Below are 13,355 nucleotides of genomic sequence, written 5' to 3'. Positions count from 1 at the left end.
GTAGCATCTTATAATTGGAAGGTCCTTGGAGATCATCTGGCTCAACTTCCATTTCACAGATAGGGAAACTGAGGTTCGGTCAGGTGAGCTAATTACTGACCAAGCTGAGATTTTGAACCCAGGTCTCTCGATTCTGAGCCTGTGTTCTTTTGTACTATACCACCCTGGCTCTCCAAAGTTGATTTTATCACCATAGCAAGGCTCAGAGTTGGTACTGGCTGGCTCGAGCAGATACAAAACAAGCCAAAGTAATTTTTCTAGTTTTCCTGAGAGTTCAAGTCTAATGGCAGGTAGTGGCACTTACTTGTCTCTGGGGTGAGGATGGGAAAATGGGGATGGGTTGTAAGTGTATTCATTACTGCCCACACTCAATTATGTAAGTACAGTGCAGATAACGCCTCATTTTATCCATTAACAACATACATGTAAGTGCTCTCTGAAAATACTGTTTGGTAATGATCGTATTTAATCACCCGGCTTTTTACCAGAGAGTTTTGTCCTCTTTTCCCTTCTTGTGCTTTTAAATGTGCAAGGACAGAGGATGCCAGGGAGAGACAGCCGCATACTGTTTTCCCTGCTCCCAAATATACCCCCCTTCCCTCCTCTCAAAACCTTATGCCTGAAATCTCACAGTCAGAAATGTATTCCTTTGACTAAAGTCATTCAGTCTTTTCAGTTTTATTTTCAAATATCAGTCCTCCTAGGCAAGGAGACGTAAGTGCAAAACCACTACAGTGAGTGTATCAGAGACTTTCACAAGGGCAAGGGAGTCGGGAGACAAAGGCTGGGGATGTCTGGAGGACAAAGAGGGAAAATGAGGACATGATTGGGGGTGAGGCTAGAATTGCCTGTTCCATCATTTTGATCAGGATTGGCTCAAAATAAGAATTTCCAGGGTGAGTTTCTCTTTCCTAGGTTTCACTAACAAGCCAAAATAATCTCTGACCTTTCATCCTCCTTCCTGCTTCATAGGAGATTGTCCCCTGGGCTCCCTTTCCAATACTCCCAATTTAACAATGTGAAGAGTTAGCCAGCACTTTCTCCCCCCATCTCCACCCTCAGTAGACACTCTTCTCCAGCCTCCCTATCTGGACGTCAACCTGTTGTTTACTCCAGCTCTCTCCCCTTCGAGGAGCACGTTGAGCACTTCCTCTTCCATTGTAGGCTTCCTATATATCTGGTTCCCCGTCCTGCTGCTACCACCCCCACCCCCATTCAGGCCCCTTTCACTTCGCCTCCGGCTCTTACTGTAATAACTTCCTAGCTGGTCTCCCTGACTCCAGCCTCTCTCCTTCTTCAATCCAGCTTGTACAGGTTGCCAGATTAATCTTCCTGAACACGGCTTTCATCAAATCCCTCTCCAGCTCCAGCACCCCTACTGCCTTTTGTATTCACTCCAAATGCCTTCATTTGGCTCTCAGGGCCTCTCACCTTCTGCCCTCATTCTTCCAGCCACCCTCCCTCCCCCACTTCATCAACCCCATTTCTCATTATTCCTTAACAGAGCCCTTCTCTCCGGCCAAGCTAATCTGCTTACCACCACCCCCATCTGCAATTTGCTCCTTTCTACCTCTTGTTCTTTTGCACGTACTGTTCTTTCTCCCTGCAAAGCCCTTACCCTCTCAGCTCTAGGAAACTGCATCCTTGACCTTCTTAACAAGCTCCTTTATGATTTAACTTTTCCAGGAAGCCTTCCTGGACTAATTTGATCAGCTCAGTTTTTCATTAGTTTGAACCTCATGGAATTGTCAATATTCAACTATTTTTCACCTACAGAAATGGCAATTGCATACAGTTCAGTGTAAAACACTGCCTCAGACTTTGACTATTTATATTGTTAATGTGTATTTCTTTATATTTTGCTTAAGGGGCCCTCCTCACCCCACCCAATTTCTGAGTCTCTGACTGCCATAACTCTCTGAAAGCAGAGATAATAATTTTTTTTTCCCAGATGGGGACTGAAATGCAGCAGAACACAGAGTGGGTACTCAATTTTGGCTTTTAATAAATTCATTTCCCTGTATGTACTATATCCTGGGCCTCATCACTCTCTCTCATATTGCAGTTAGGGGTACATGTGTCTATCTTGTCCACTGGTCTGTGAACTCTACAAGGGCAAAGGCAAGGTCTAATTTATCTCTGGCACCACCCCTGCACCCAACACAGTGCCTGGTACATAGCAGACTCTCAATAAATATTTGCATAACTGAGTTGAAGGAATTGCTGCACCTTTTTGCTCTGCAAGGAGCAGAGGAGGCCTAGGGATCCTCTAATTCCCTTAGAGAGGACCTGGAGAAAGCAGCTTGTGAATCCCTGAACCCCGGCACAGTCAAATTACCAGACACATATAGATCTCGGTAAATAGCAAATCCATGGCAACCATCTGGCAGTGTACTCGCCTTTCCCTGGAAGACTGCCAACTGCTACTTGCAGACTCGAGAGTAAGAAAGCAAGCGCCAGATAGTTTTTCTACATGGAGCTTCTCTGCCCTTCCCCACACCTCTGCTGTGTCTGCCTGGTCGGTCCTGGGGTGGGGAGAGTAGTATGCTTTCTCTGTGCATAATTCCTTAGATTCATAGATTCAGACCTTAGGGGGGTGGGCACTAGCATGCCAGTCTGTCTAATAAAAATATAAAGCAGTCAAAGAAACAGGACCCTTGGAGCCCTCGAGGGCATTGCAAATGCTGTCAGTTAATCCTCCCTGCATTCATCACACAATGCTTTCTTTTCAGAGTTACTCTGGACGGCTCCTGAACTGTTGAGAGCCCCGAGGGGCAGCAGGTTAGGCTCTTTTGCAGGAGACGTCTATAGCTTTGCCATCATCATGCAAGAAGTGATGGTCCGGGGCACCCCATTCTGCATGATGGATCTGCCTGCTGAAGGTAAGTGGGAGGTGAGAAAAAGGCACCAGGCGCCCACCATGACCCAGATTATCAGGCCAACCCAGGCTGTTGTGATTTGCCAGGAAAGGGAACAGGGTTGTGTGTTTGTGCTAACTGCCTGCTAGTCTGCAAGCAGCCTGTGTTGTGTGCAGGTGGGACTTGGAGCCAGACACCTCTACGCATTTGGAAGAAATTCCCCCACCCAAGAAGCTGGTTCTTTTCCAAACTGTGGCATAAGCCAAGGACATACAAGACCAATGTCAGTTCTTTTTGTTAGCAGCCCCCTCTACTCCTTTAAGGCACTCTGCCAGGTATTTCATTACCTCTCATGATGCTCCTAGATGTCAAGGTCCTCCCATACTTTCCCTGTGACCTGCCGCAGGCTTTCACCCTTATCTCCCATTGAAATGTTTGGCTATCAGGCACGATCCATCAGTGAATGGTAAAATCAGTAGGGTAAAATTTGAAGGGAAACAGGATATTTGCATATTCTAAAAGTATGAACCCACTAGATGCTAACTACACGTGAAAAAATACTAGTAAGTTTACTAGTGGAGGATCCTGCAGACACCACCTTAACCAAGTGATCAAGGCACATGGACATTATGTACCCCCTGACACGGTGCACTGAGAAGGGAACAATGCCACCTCTGTGGTATCCTCGCCAAAAATGCATAACTTCAATCTAACTATGAGAAAGCATCAGACACACCCCAATTGAGAGACATTCTGCAAAATAACTGGTCAGTACTCATCAAAAGTATCAAAATCATGAAAGGCAGGAAAGAATGAGGAACCATCACAGATTGGAGGAGACTGAAACACAACGATTAAATGCAATATGGGATCTTGAATTCGATTGTGGGATAGAAAAGGGATACTAGGGGGAAAGTTGATGAAATTTAATTAAAGACTCTAGATTAGTAATAGTATTGTACCAATATTAATTTCCTTTGTACTATGGTTATATAAATTGCTAACATTAAGGGGGAAGTTGAGTGAAAGGTATACAGGCAATTGTACTATTTTTACAACTTGTCTGGAACTCTGAGTTTATTTCACAATAAGAGATGTTAAAAATGCAAAACCAAACCAAACCAAACCCAAAATACTTAGTTATCTTTTCCTCACTCAGAGTCCCCTATCCCTCCTCTACTTAATGTCCTCCAACTGTTCCCCATCACTAGTTAAATGAAGCCCAAACTCCTCACATGACATACAAGGCCCTTCACAGTCTGGCCTCTAGCCACTTCTCTAGACTTATCGTCCGTTACTCCCCACACTCCTGCTAAACCACATGACTGGCAGTGCCCTGAAAGTACGAAGGTCTCTCCTACCTCTGTGTCTCCACATATGTTGTACACAGTACCTGGAATGTCCTCACCTTCTCCCCACCTTGCCTCATCCAACTCATGTTAACTCCTATTGGAAGCCTTCTCTGACCTCTTCACTGTGGATCAGATGCCCCTTCTCTGCTCACTTGTGCATATGTCTGTAGAGCACCTATATGGTTGGTCATTGTTTATCTCCTCAACTGGGCTGTGAGCTCCTCACAGGCCTGAATCTTGCTGGGCCTAAGCAGAGAGGTGAACCATTCTACTTGATGGTGTTCTGAGAAAGGGACAAGAACTCCCTCTACCAGAGAGTGGATGGGGCAGTCACACTCCAAGGGGTTGATTTCCATGGAATTCATTGCCCTGAGAGCAGGGTGCTCTGATGGAGAAACCATTACTGGTACAGGCCAACCTGGGTTAAAGGGGCAGAAGTTGTGCTGTCACAAGGAGCTGAGAAATCAGAGGCAACAGCTAAAATTATTTCATGGAGGCAAGAGGATATTTCTTATGGTATGAAGTAGCACTGCTGGAGTGTTACAGCCAATGCAGGAGTAGGAAGGGCATACTGGTGGAGCAAACAAAGTTTGGCTCATGGTGAGGATGTTAGAGATGGAGGTGACTAGAGATAAGAAATGAGCTGAAGAGATAGTCAGGGCTTGGATTTTACCCTGTGGGTAATGAGAAGGCATGAAAGGATTTTAAGCAAGAAAGTGATGTGGCCAAATTTGTGTTTTGGGAATGGTTTGGAGAAGGCTAAGCTGGAAGCAGAGAGACCAGTTTGAGGCCCAGTGTGGGTTACTGGGGACAATGAAGACAAACTATTTTCTCCTCCTTCCAGGGAGTTTTCTCCCTTTGTAAAAAGGTCAGTCTGACTGATTTAGACCTCTGGTCACTAATGGCTGTTGGGTCTGAAATAGGGAGTTTAGAACTCCCAGTCAAGGTCTGAGGCAATTGGAAGAAGGATGAGGTAGCAGACTGAGACTGCCTGGGGTCAAATTCGATTTCTCTCACTTACGAGCCATGTGACATTGAGTCAGTTATTTACTCTCTCTCTGCCTCAGTTTTCCCTTCTGCAAAACAAAAATAAGAGTTCATACCTCATCTGTCTATAGTGAGAATCAAGTGAAACAATGCATGCAAAATGCTCAGCCCATAGTCTGATACATAGTAAACGTTCCACTGAAAGTGGAGTTCAGGGCCCAGCAGCTGGGAGGATCTTGACCAGGACCTGAACTATTCATAGGAGTTCTTAATTCCCTTTCCCTATGGGCCAGGCAGAGCCCACATCTTGGACCTGTGCTGGGCCGGGACCTTCAATGGGGGCTAACTGGATCTACTGTGGGGATTGGAAGGCTTAGATGATTTGGGGTGGGTGACAGGAGCCAGATCACTGGAGGTGTAGTGTTAGAATTGACATCAGATAGGTGACATCTAAAACCTAGCAGAAGCAGGATAAAACTGTGCCTAAATGGTACCAAGAGCTCAGCTGATTAATTTCTCATCCCCTCCTCCATTGACTGATGTAGGCCTTGGTCAGATACAATTTATATTCAGACCACCTAAGGAGAAAGCAAAGGAGATGACCTTTCTGTGATTTCTCCTGACAACCCCTTTCTTGGCTAAAACTCAATTACCTTTGCCAAGTATTGGTGCTTTCCCCCTGATTCATAGAGCTTTCTCTTCTCGCTTCTGGGCAGAAATCATAGACAGACTTAAGAAACCTCCTCCTGTATACAGACCAGTGGTTCCTCCTGAATACGCCCCTCCAGAATGTCTCCAGCTGATGCAGCAGTGCTGGGCTGAGTCTGCAGAACAGCGACCAACTTTTGATGAAATATTTAACCAGGTAAGGACTCTCTGGATCTTAGTACTACCCGGAATCTGTCCTGAAGCCAGCCTACCCAAAACTAACTCCTTGGGTTCTCATCATATTGTGGAAGGAAACTCTTACAAGGGAAAAAGTCATGGAGGTGAATACTTGGAGGCCTTTGAGGCTGGAGCATCCCCAGCACATCCTCCAAGAGCACGAGGGTTGGTTTTGATGCTCTTCTGTATCTGAACCTCTGTTCCAGCCCATCTACAATCTGACCTAACCAACCTTTCAGAGATGGACTTGAACCACTGGGCAATGCAATGGTGTTAAGATTGTTAGAAGATGGGTATCATGGAATAGATGGGGATCCTCATGGAGCTAAGTTTGCTTTGGAGATCCCAGAGAACTCTGATGAATATACAACTTAAGTGATACCAGGCTGTTTTTGGAGGATCAGGAAAAATATGGGGTGTTTGGAAGGATGTTCAAGATGGAAAGAAAGTGCAAATGTGCAGTCCAAAAGCAGGAGTCTCCTTAGATTCCTAGGGAACTACTTGAGGCAACAGAGCACAGGAAAAGTGACAACCTCTCTCCTTAAGATACTGAATTTCTAAAAAGGCTGATTCTTTCCCTAGAGTTGGGGATTAAAAGAGGGGAAATGAAGAAAGGACAGAGAGAGACCTGCTAAGGGAGCTAGGGTGTGGTTCCTATGTTGAAGCATGCAGTTTAGGGCTTTGTTGAAATTACAGGCTACTGAAACTGAGAGTGCTCTCTGTGAGTACTGTGTCAGCTCTGGTGGAGAGGCTTCTGAGCCTGGCTGGAGTACAGCACTGAGATGCTTTGTGAGTGACAGGTATTTGAGGCGGAAAAAGGAAAGAGTTGCATTGAAAGCCTGAGGGGTCCTGCATATGAAGTCATCCGTGTCCCCAGCTAAGAATGCCTCCATTAGTCTGGCTGAGTTTCTTGAGGACACTCAAACAGGTGTTCAAAGTATGGAAAAGGCAAAGGAGCATGAAGGTCAAATGTCTAAAAACTTACCATGAGGCAGGAGAAAAAGCATTTGCCCTTGTGTTGATGCTAGAGATGTTATTTCAGAAGGCAGCAGAGAAGCCAGTGATAGATAGAAGGAGTGCACATCATGCAACCTTCAAAGAAGACGTTGCTGGGGCTGCCCTCACTGAAATGCTTCAGTGGAAGTTTAGACTGTTTGATAGACAAGGGGAGCCTCCCAACTCCCTGCAGCTAATAAAACTTAAATGGGAAGGGGTGGAGAGGGAGGCTCCTTGGGTTAGGCAATAGGGGGAGCCCAAAGCACCTGAGCTGGCTACTGAAATTACCTGCAGGACCTTGGAGGACATGTAGATGTGGATCAGTCCCAGAAGGAATCTCTTCATGTTGGCCTTGGCATTGAGTGCTAAGTGGAGCATTTGGAGCCTAGCTGGATAAGAGGGTTCATGGGGCAGATTCCTAGATGTCTGCTCAGCAAAACTACCATCAGTCTTTTGTTGTTATGAACACAGCCTTGTGCATGCTGAATACAGCAGCAAGGAGGGGCTACCCCCTCATGATTCCAATGATACACCAAGGTCCCTGTCTCTGTAGATGGAAAAGGTCCGAGGAGGACATATTGAAAATCTATGGCATGCAGCCACCTCCAAAGGATCAAGGCATAGTATGAGGCAATACCACTTGAATTTCTACACGACCCTGAGTGACATGAAGGGCAGGTGCTAGGGGACACCATTATTCCTGGACCCTATGGTAAGAAATAGGGGTAGATCTTATTATGTAGATCTTGGGTCATATTTTAGAGGTCAAGGAACCTCCCGCTGTCCAAGAACCGGCAACACAGTAGCATTAGAAGATAAGGATGATTTAGTAGGTTGATGATCTAGAAGGGTAAAATAGCACTCTCTGCCCTCTTTCCCCTTATTCCACTCACAATTGGCCTGGGCTCAAGACCAAATCCTGTTGCCTTTGAAGTGGCTACTATTCATGTGATAGCATCTCAGAACTGAAGGATCCTGCCCAGATTGCCTTTGCTCAGACTTGAAAGAGCTAGGAGGGTAGGGGAAGAACTACTCAGGGAAAAAAAGAGCCCTGTGAATCAGCCAGGATGACAATGAGGGTGGGTGGTGACGTTTCCTATTTATACCTGGGTTCACCTCTCCTGCTCTGGCATTTTAGAGGAAGGGATTTATAATAAGAGGTCCTGCTCCATCATCTCTGAGTTTGGGGAGTAAGAATTCCCTAGCTTATTTTTCTGTTTTACTTTCAGTTTAAAACTTTCAATAAAGGGAAGAAGACCAATATCATTGATTCTATGCTTCGGATGTTGGAGCAATATTCTAGCAACTTGGAAGACTTGATCCGAGAGCGGACTGAAGAGCTGGAAATTGAAAAACAGAAAACAGAAAAGCTTCTAACACAGATGCTACCACCGTATGTGTGAACACCTGAGGAGTGTGAATCCTTGTAACAGTGTGTTCCATTAAAAATAGAAAAAAAAATTACCCATCAACTAACTGGTCCCTCCCCGTCCCGCACCCTCTCTACTCCCAGTAAGTTTAAATCATACCTTCAAATCAAAGAAGAATTGGAAACCAAGGGAGCAGAGCACACTTCCTAATTTTCCACTACCTGTGGATCATGCTGGTCATCTAAGTTTTTGGTGCCTCAGTTTTTCTATGTGTCATTTTGTGACTTTGCCTGGAAGTTGACCAATTAAAAGGAGGCAGTTCTTCGAGTTCCTGGAGGAAAGTAGCAGGGTTGTTTCTCTAGGTTTTTCCTCCCTTAGTTGAAAACCTTATCTGTTGCTACAATTTCCAAATTTTCCAAGGCACCTTATCGTGTTGTAACATGATCTTCCAGGAGATAATTGGGGAAATTAGTTTCATGCAAAGGCAACCACCTGGGAACATTCCCCGAGGGGAGTGGGCTGAGGAAGAAGGACGGAGAGCTGAAAGAGCTCCACAAAGCCACAGACTAGGGCTCTCTGTTCAGGGCTGTATTCCAGTGCTTGGCACAGTGCCTGGTACATTGTAAGCACTCAATATACATTTGTAGAATAAATGAAAGAATTAATGTTTTCATCCAGGTGACATTTTCTTCCTCATCATTTACTTGGCAGTGATTTTTGAGAAATTGTGTTCTAGCAGATATGTGTGTGGCATGGAGGGAGGCCTGTGTGGTCTGAGGAATCTCTGTGCCTGCTTTTCAGATCAGTTGCTGAATCCCTTAAAAAGGGCTGCACGGTCGAACCTGAGGGCTTTGACTTGGTCACCTTGTACTTCAGTGACATTGTGGGCTTTACCACTATCTCAGCCATGAGTGAGCCCATTGAGGTGGTGGATCTTCTCAATGACCTGTACACGCTCTTTGATGCCATCATTGGCAGTCATGATGTCTACAAGGTAAGTTCCTTAGCAGAGAAATATATTCCAGAGAGAAATTTTTATATGAGGCTCATCTGTGTGTATTCCAAAATTGAAGGATACGATTTTATTGATTGTTGTTATTTAGGAATTAAAATTTAAAAAGTACACCACTTTTATTGGTATCCCATTGGAAATGAAGGCCAGATAGAATGCATATAATTTCACACTTTATGAAATGACAATCTCAACCCAGCAATAAGAGATTGCTGGTCAGATTTATTTGGAGCTGTTTTGTAGAACTGGGACTAAGAAGAGGCTGGGCCCAAAAGAGATATTGAACTTCAGTGGCTAAGTACACACAGTGTAGGCAGTATCATGCTAGGCACAGAACTATTGGTGTTTTGCCCATAGTTGGTGACTGCTACAGAGTTTATCTTGGTAATGTTTGTGTAGATCTAATACATGCTGTTGAAATTTGGTTTCCTCCTTTAGGTACTGTTGTTATACAGGAGGGAACTCTCACATTACACATGTCAAAGAGCTATTAAATCTGTGGCTCTTTGGGATTGCTACAGGGTAACCAAGAGCCCACCTATTGGTCTGAGGTCTGGGGAAGTGATTAATTGTGAAGTTGCAACCCCCTGCTCCCACTTTTCCCCACCCCTCCAGTCTCTCAATTTCCACTCTTTCTATCAAAGATCGTGGGAGATGAGTAGCGAACAGATGACTACATTCACTCATTTCAGTGCCATACTTCTTTACTCTTGATTTTATGTATTGTCTCTAGGCAGAAAATGATTGAAAATTTCATAGCTGTGCAGGGACATTTCCACATTGTTTGCAACATGGATACTTGTCTTATTGATGGGGAAAGATGCCCCAGGCATCCCAAACTTTAGACAGCTCTCTGTCCCAGGAACCAAGGCAGAGCTGGAGAATGACTAGCTCCATTCATTGGATCCTTCACAGTAGTCTGAAAAGTTCCAACTCTCAAGTCACACACAGGGCAGTGTGTTTATCTCAGATTAGACAGGGCCCTTTCAGGTCAGGTAGAGAGCCTCAGGGCTAGGCCAAGCCACCTAAATAGGGCTCAGAACTAGACATCATACCTGTCAATCAGCAGGAGCTGCAAACTAATCAAGAAGCACACGTAGAAACCACAGTAGAGGAAAAATCCATGGAATCAGGCTACCTGTCTTAACTTGTTGAACTTAAGCAGCCTGAAGAGAAAAACAAATCACCGAAAGCTAATTCAGTTGAAACTAAAATCACAGATGATTCAGCATGGGCAGTAACACAGCCACTGGTTTAATCAATCCAGCTGATACTGTTCAGACAATTGTCGGGGAGCTTGGGGATGAGGCCGTTAGGTATTTTGGTGCTTCATGGCTGCAGTAGGGATTGAGTGGAGGGTTTCCAGGACAGAGCAGGGCTACATGAATCCAAAAATGAAATCTAATTTTTCAGTCCTGTTTATTAAAAACAACACAGTGCAAAGAAAATAAAAATTGAACCAACAGTGAGTCACCAAACTCGTTCGTGTTTTCATTTTCCTTACCTTTAAAATTGGAATCACCTCCCTTGGCACTTGATAATCTGAAATGGAAGTGAGAAGGCTACTGCAGAATTATGAAGTTGGTGATTTGTTTTCAGTTTCAGTTCTCCTGCCACCACCCCATCTCACCAGACCCCTTTCTATACTTTCTCTTCTCTGTGCCCTTGTGCTGGCTTATGCAACCCACAATTCCCCCACAGTAGTCTCACGCCAAGGCTAGGCAGTGCCCATACTCCTTGCCCTTCTAATCTGCTTCATATCCTTGGGGACTTCCAGGTGAATGACTCATTAAAGCTGAAGGGTCAACCACCAGTCTCTGATAGTGGCCAGCCAGTGAGTTCTCCCTCCAGTATAGCGTTTGCATTGTACCTGTTGTCTTCCTCTGTGCAGGCAGACATGCTTATTTGACATCAGGGATCCTTGTCTCAAATTGTACCAGGTAAGGGAGGGCCTGGATGGAAGCATGCTGAGGTACACAGACCCATAGGTGCAAAGGATCATTGTTATTGGCTATATGGAAAGTCATGATGAGGGGCCTATTGCTCATTACTAAACTTTCTCTGGAGCTGAGTCACAGCCACAGTCTTATGGCTCATTTCAAGACGTATCACTTTGGTAATGATGATGACGATGATGACGATGATGAGATAGCTTGCATTTATCATCCACCAGGCAGCTTTTAAGTGCTTTGACATATACTAAGTTATTTAGTCCTTAGAAAACTCTATGAGGTAGATACTGTCATTATCCCTACTTTACAGATAAGGATACTGAAGCATAGAGAGGTTAAGTGACTTGTCCAAAGCCACACAGTTTGTAAATGGTGCATCTGGGATTCTAACCAGGGCAGTATGACTTCAGGGTTTCATGCTCTTAACTATTGCACTCTGTGAGTGCAGTTCTTAGGAGAACATGGATTCTAACTGGATCCAAACTTGTACTAGCAGAGTCTGACCGGCACATTTCATAGAAGTCTTTTCAGCTTACTTATCTTTTGGATTTACTTGAAAAGCTTCAACTAACTAGTCACCTAGAAGAGTGAGCACACTTCTGTGGGGAGGATGAGGAGCACAGATTTGGCTTTATTTACAAGCGTTCAGCTCTAACTGCCCCTGCAAAGCAGTTGAGGGCTAGTACTGCTGCCCCTTCAAGAGGCAGCACTAGAAGAAGATGAAGTAGCTGGTGGTAAAAAGACACAGTTCTCATACCAAATGGGACTGCAAAACTAACTCCATCATATTAGCAAGGCAAAGCAGAGGGAACAGACTTTTCCACCTCCTTCCTTTCCCTTTCCCTATACTTGCTTTAAGGCTGTCCTAGCTCATTTACCCAAAATCATCTAGAGAAATGCTTGCTGGGGGAGCACCATATGCACCTTCTCCTAGGGTGCTCCCCCGCGGACATCCATGGACAGTCCCAGAAATTCCTCCCCTCAGGAATTATTTGGAACATGATAGTTCTCTAGGGCCAGCCAGGAACCTGCAACGTAGCTGTACTTATTTCGGAATCTATGGGTGTGGGACCTAGACAGCAGTTTTTTATAAAGTTCCTTAAGTGATTCTAATGTGCAGCAATGCCTGTGAACCACTGACAGGCTCTCTCTCTGTCTTCCTCACTTTACAAGAACACCTGGCCTCCATCATGCTCCTTAAGCTCTGTGAGAGACACACACACACAGAAGTTATTTGCTTGCTAATTCTATTTCCCATGATTCCCAGGTAGAGACCATTGGAGATGCTTACATGGTGGCCTCAGGGCTCCCGAAGAGGAATGGCAGTAGGCATGCAGCTGAAATCGCAAACATGTCCCTAGATATTCTGAGCTCCGTGGGTACTTTCAAGATGCGGCATATGCCAGAGGTGCCAGTCCGGATTCGAATAGGCCTGCACTCAGGTAACAACAACCAGCTAGACCAGAAGACGTTCCCATGCACCTCAAGAGAAGATTAGAAAAGGGGAAGAGGGTAGCTCTCCCGTGGTTACTGGCAACTGGATTATACAGGTGTTCAGTGCTGCATAATTCCTTTATGCCTACCCCAGTTTACTCTCTTCCCAGCACCTGTACTACCCCAGTGGGCAGCAGTCCTTGTTCTAGGTACCAAACCCCTTCACTCTACCTTTCTTGTTAGAGCCAACATTTCCATGATTGACTATGATACAAGATCAACAGGCATATGTTATATGTAGGATAATTCATTTGATTAGTTAAAATCTCAACTCCTGAAGTATTTTTTTTTCCCACAGTCTTCCCCCCTTGCTTGAATCTCTTCAGGATCTCCCCCTCATTGTATCCTTCCCATCTCTCTTCACACATTCACAGGTATCTTGACAGATATCTCACTTGATGTCACAGATATCTCACCTACTAGGCCCTCTTGCTCTCCTCTCCACTCTT

At 45.0% G+C, this 13,355-nt stretch overlaps 1 protein-coding gene across 1 annotated transcript in view; it reads left to right on the top strand.

Annotated features, from left to right (window-relative positions):
• GUCY2F (guanylate cyclase 2F, retinal) overlaps window positions 1–13,355 on the top strand; it is an 85,010-nt gene that overhangs the window by 56,067 nt on the left and 15,588 nt on the right. Inside the window, exons 10-14 of the mRNA XM_008538994.2 lie at window positions 2,733–2,882; window positions 5,914–6,062; window positions 8,308–8,471; window positions 9,250–9,442; window positions 12,680–12,854. Coding sequence (XP_008537216.1) covers window positions 2,733–2,882; window positions 5,914–6,062; window positions 8,308–8,471; window positions 9,250–9,442; window positions 12,680–12,854 — 831 coding nt within the window. The remainder of the gene's footprint in view (window positions 1–2,732; window positions 2,883–5,913; window positions 6,063–8,307; window positions 8,472–9,249; window positions 9,443–12,679; window positions 12,855–13,355) is intronic.

Source organism: Equus przewalskii, chromosome X (assembly GCF_037783145.1).
Source record: "Equus przewalskii isolate Varuska chromosome X, EquPr2, whole genome shotgun sequence".
In the NCBI taxonomy this organism is placed as follows: domain Eukaryota; kingdom Metazoa; phylum Chordata; class Mammalia; order Perissodactyla; family Equidae; genus Equus; species Equus przewalskii.
Note: the sequence above shows the minus strand (reverse complement) of the source record. Positions and strands in the feature narration are given on the sequence as shown.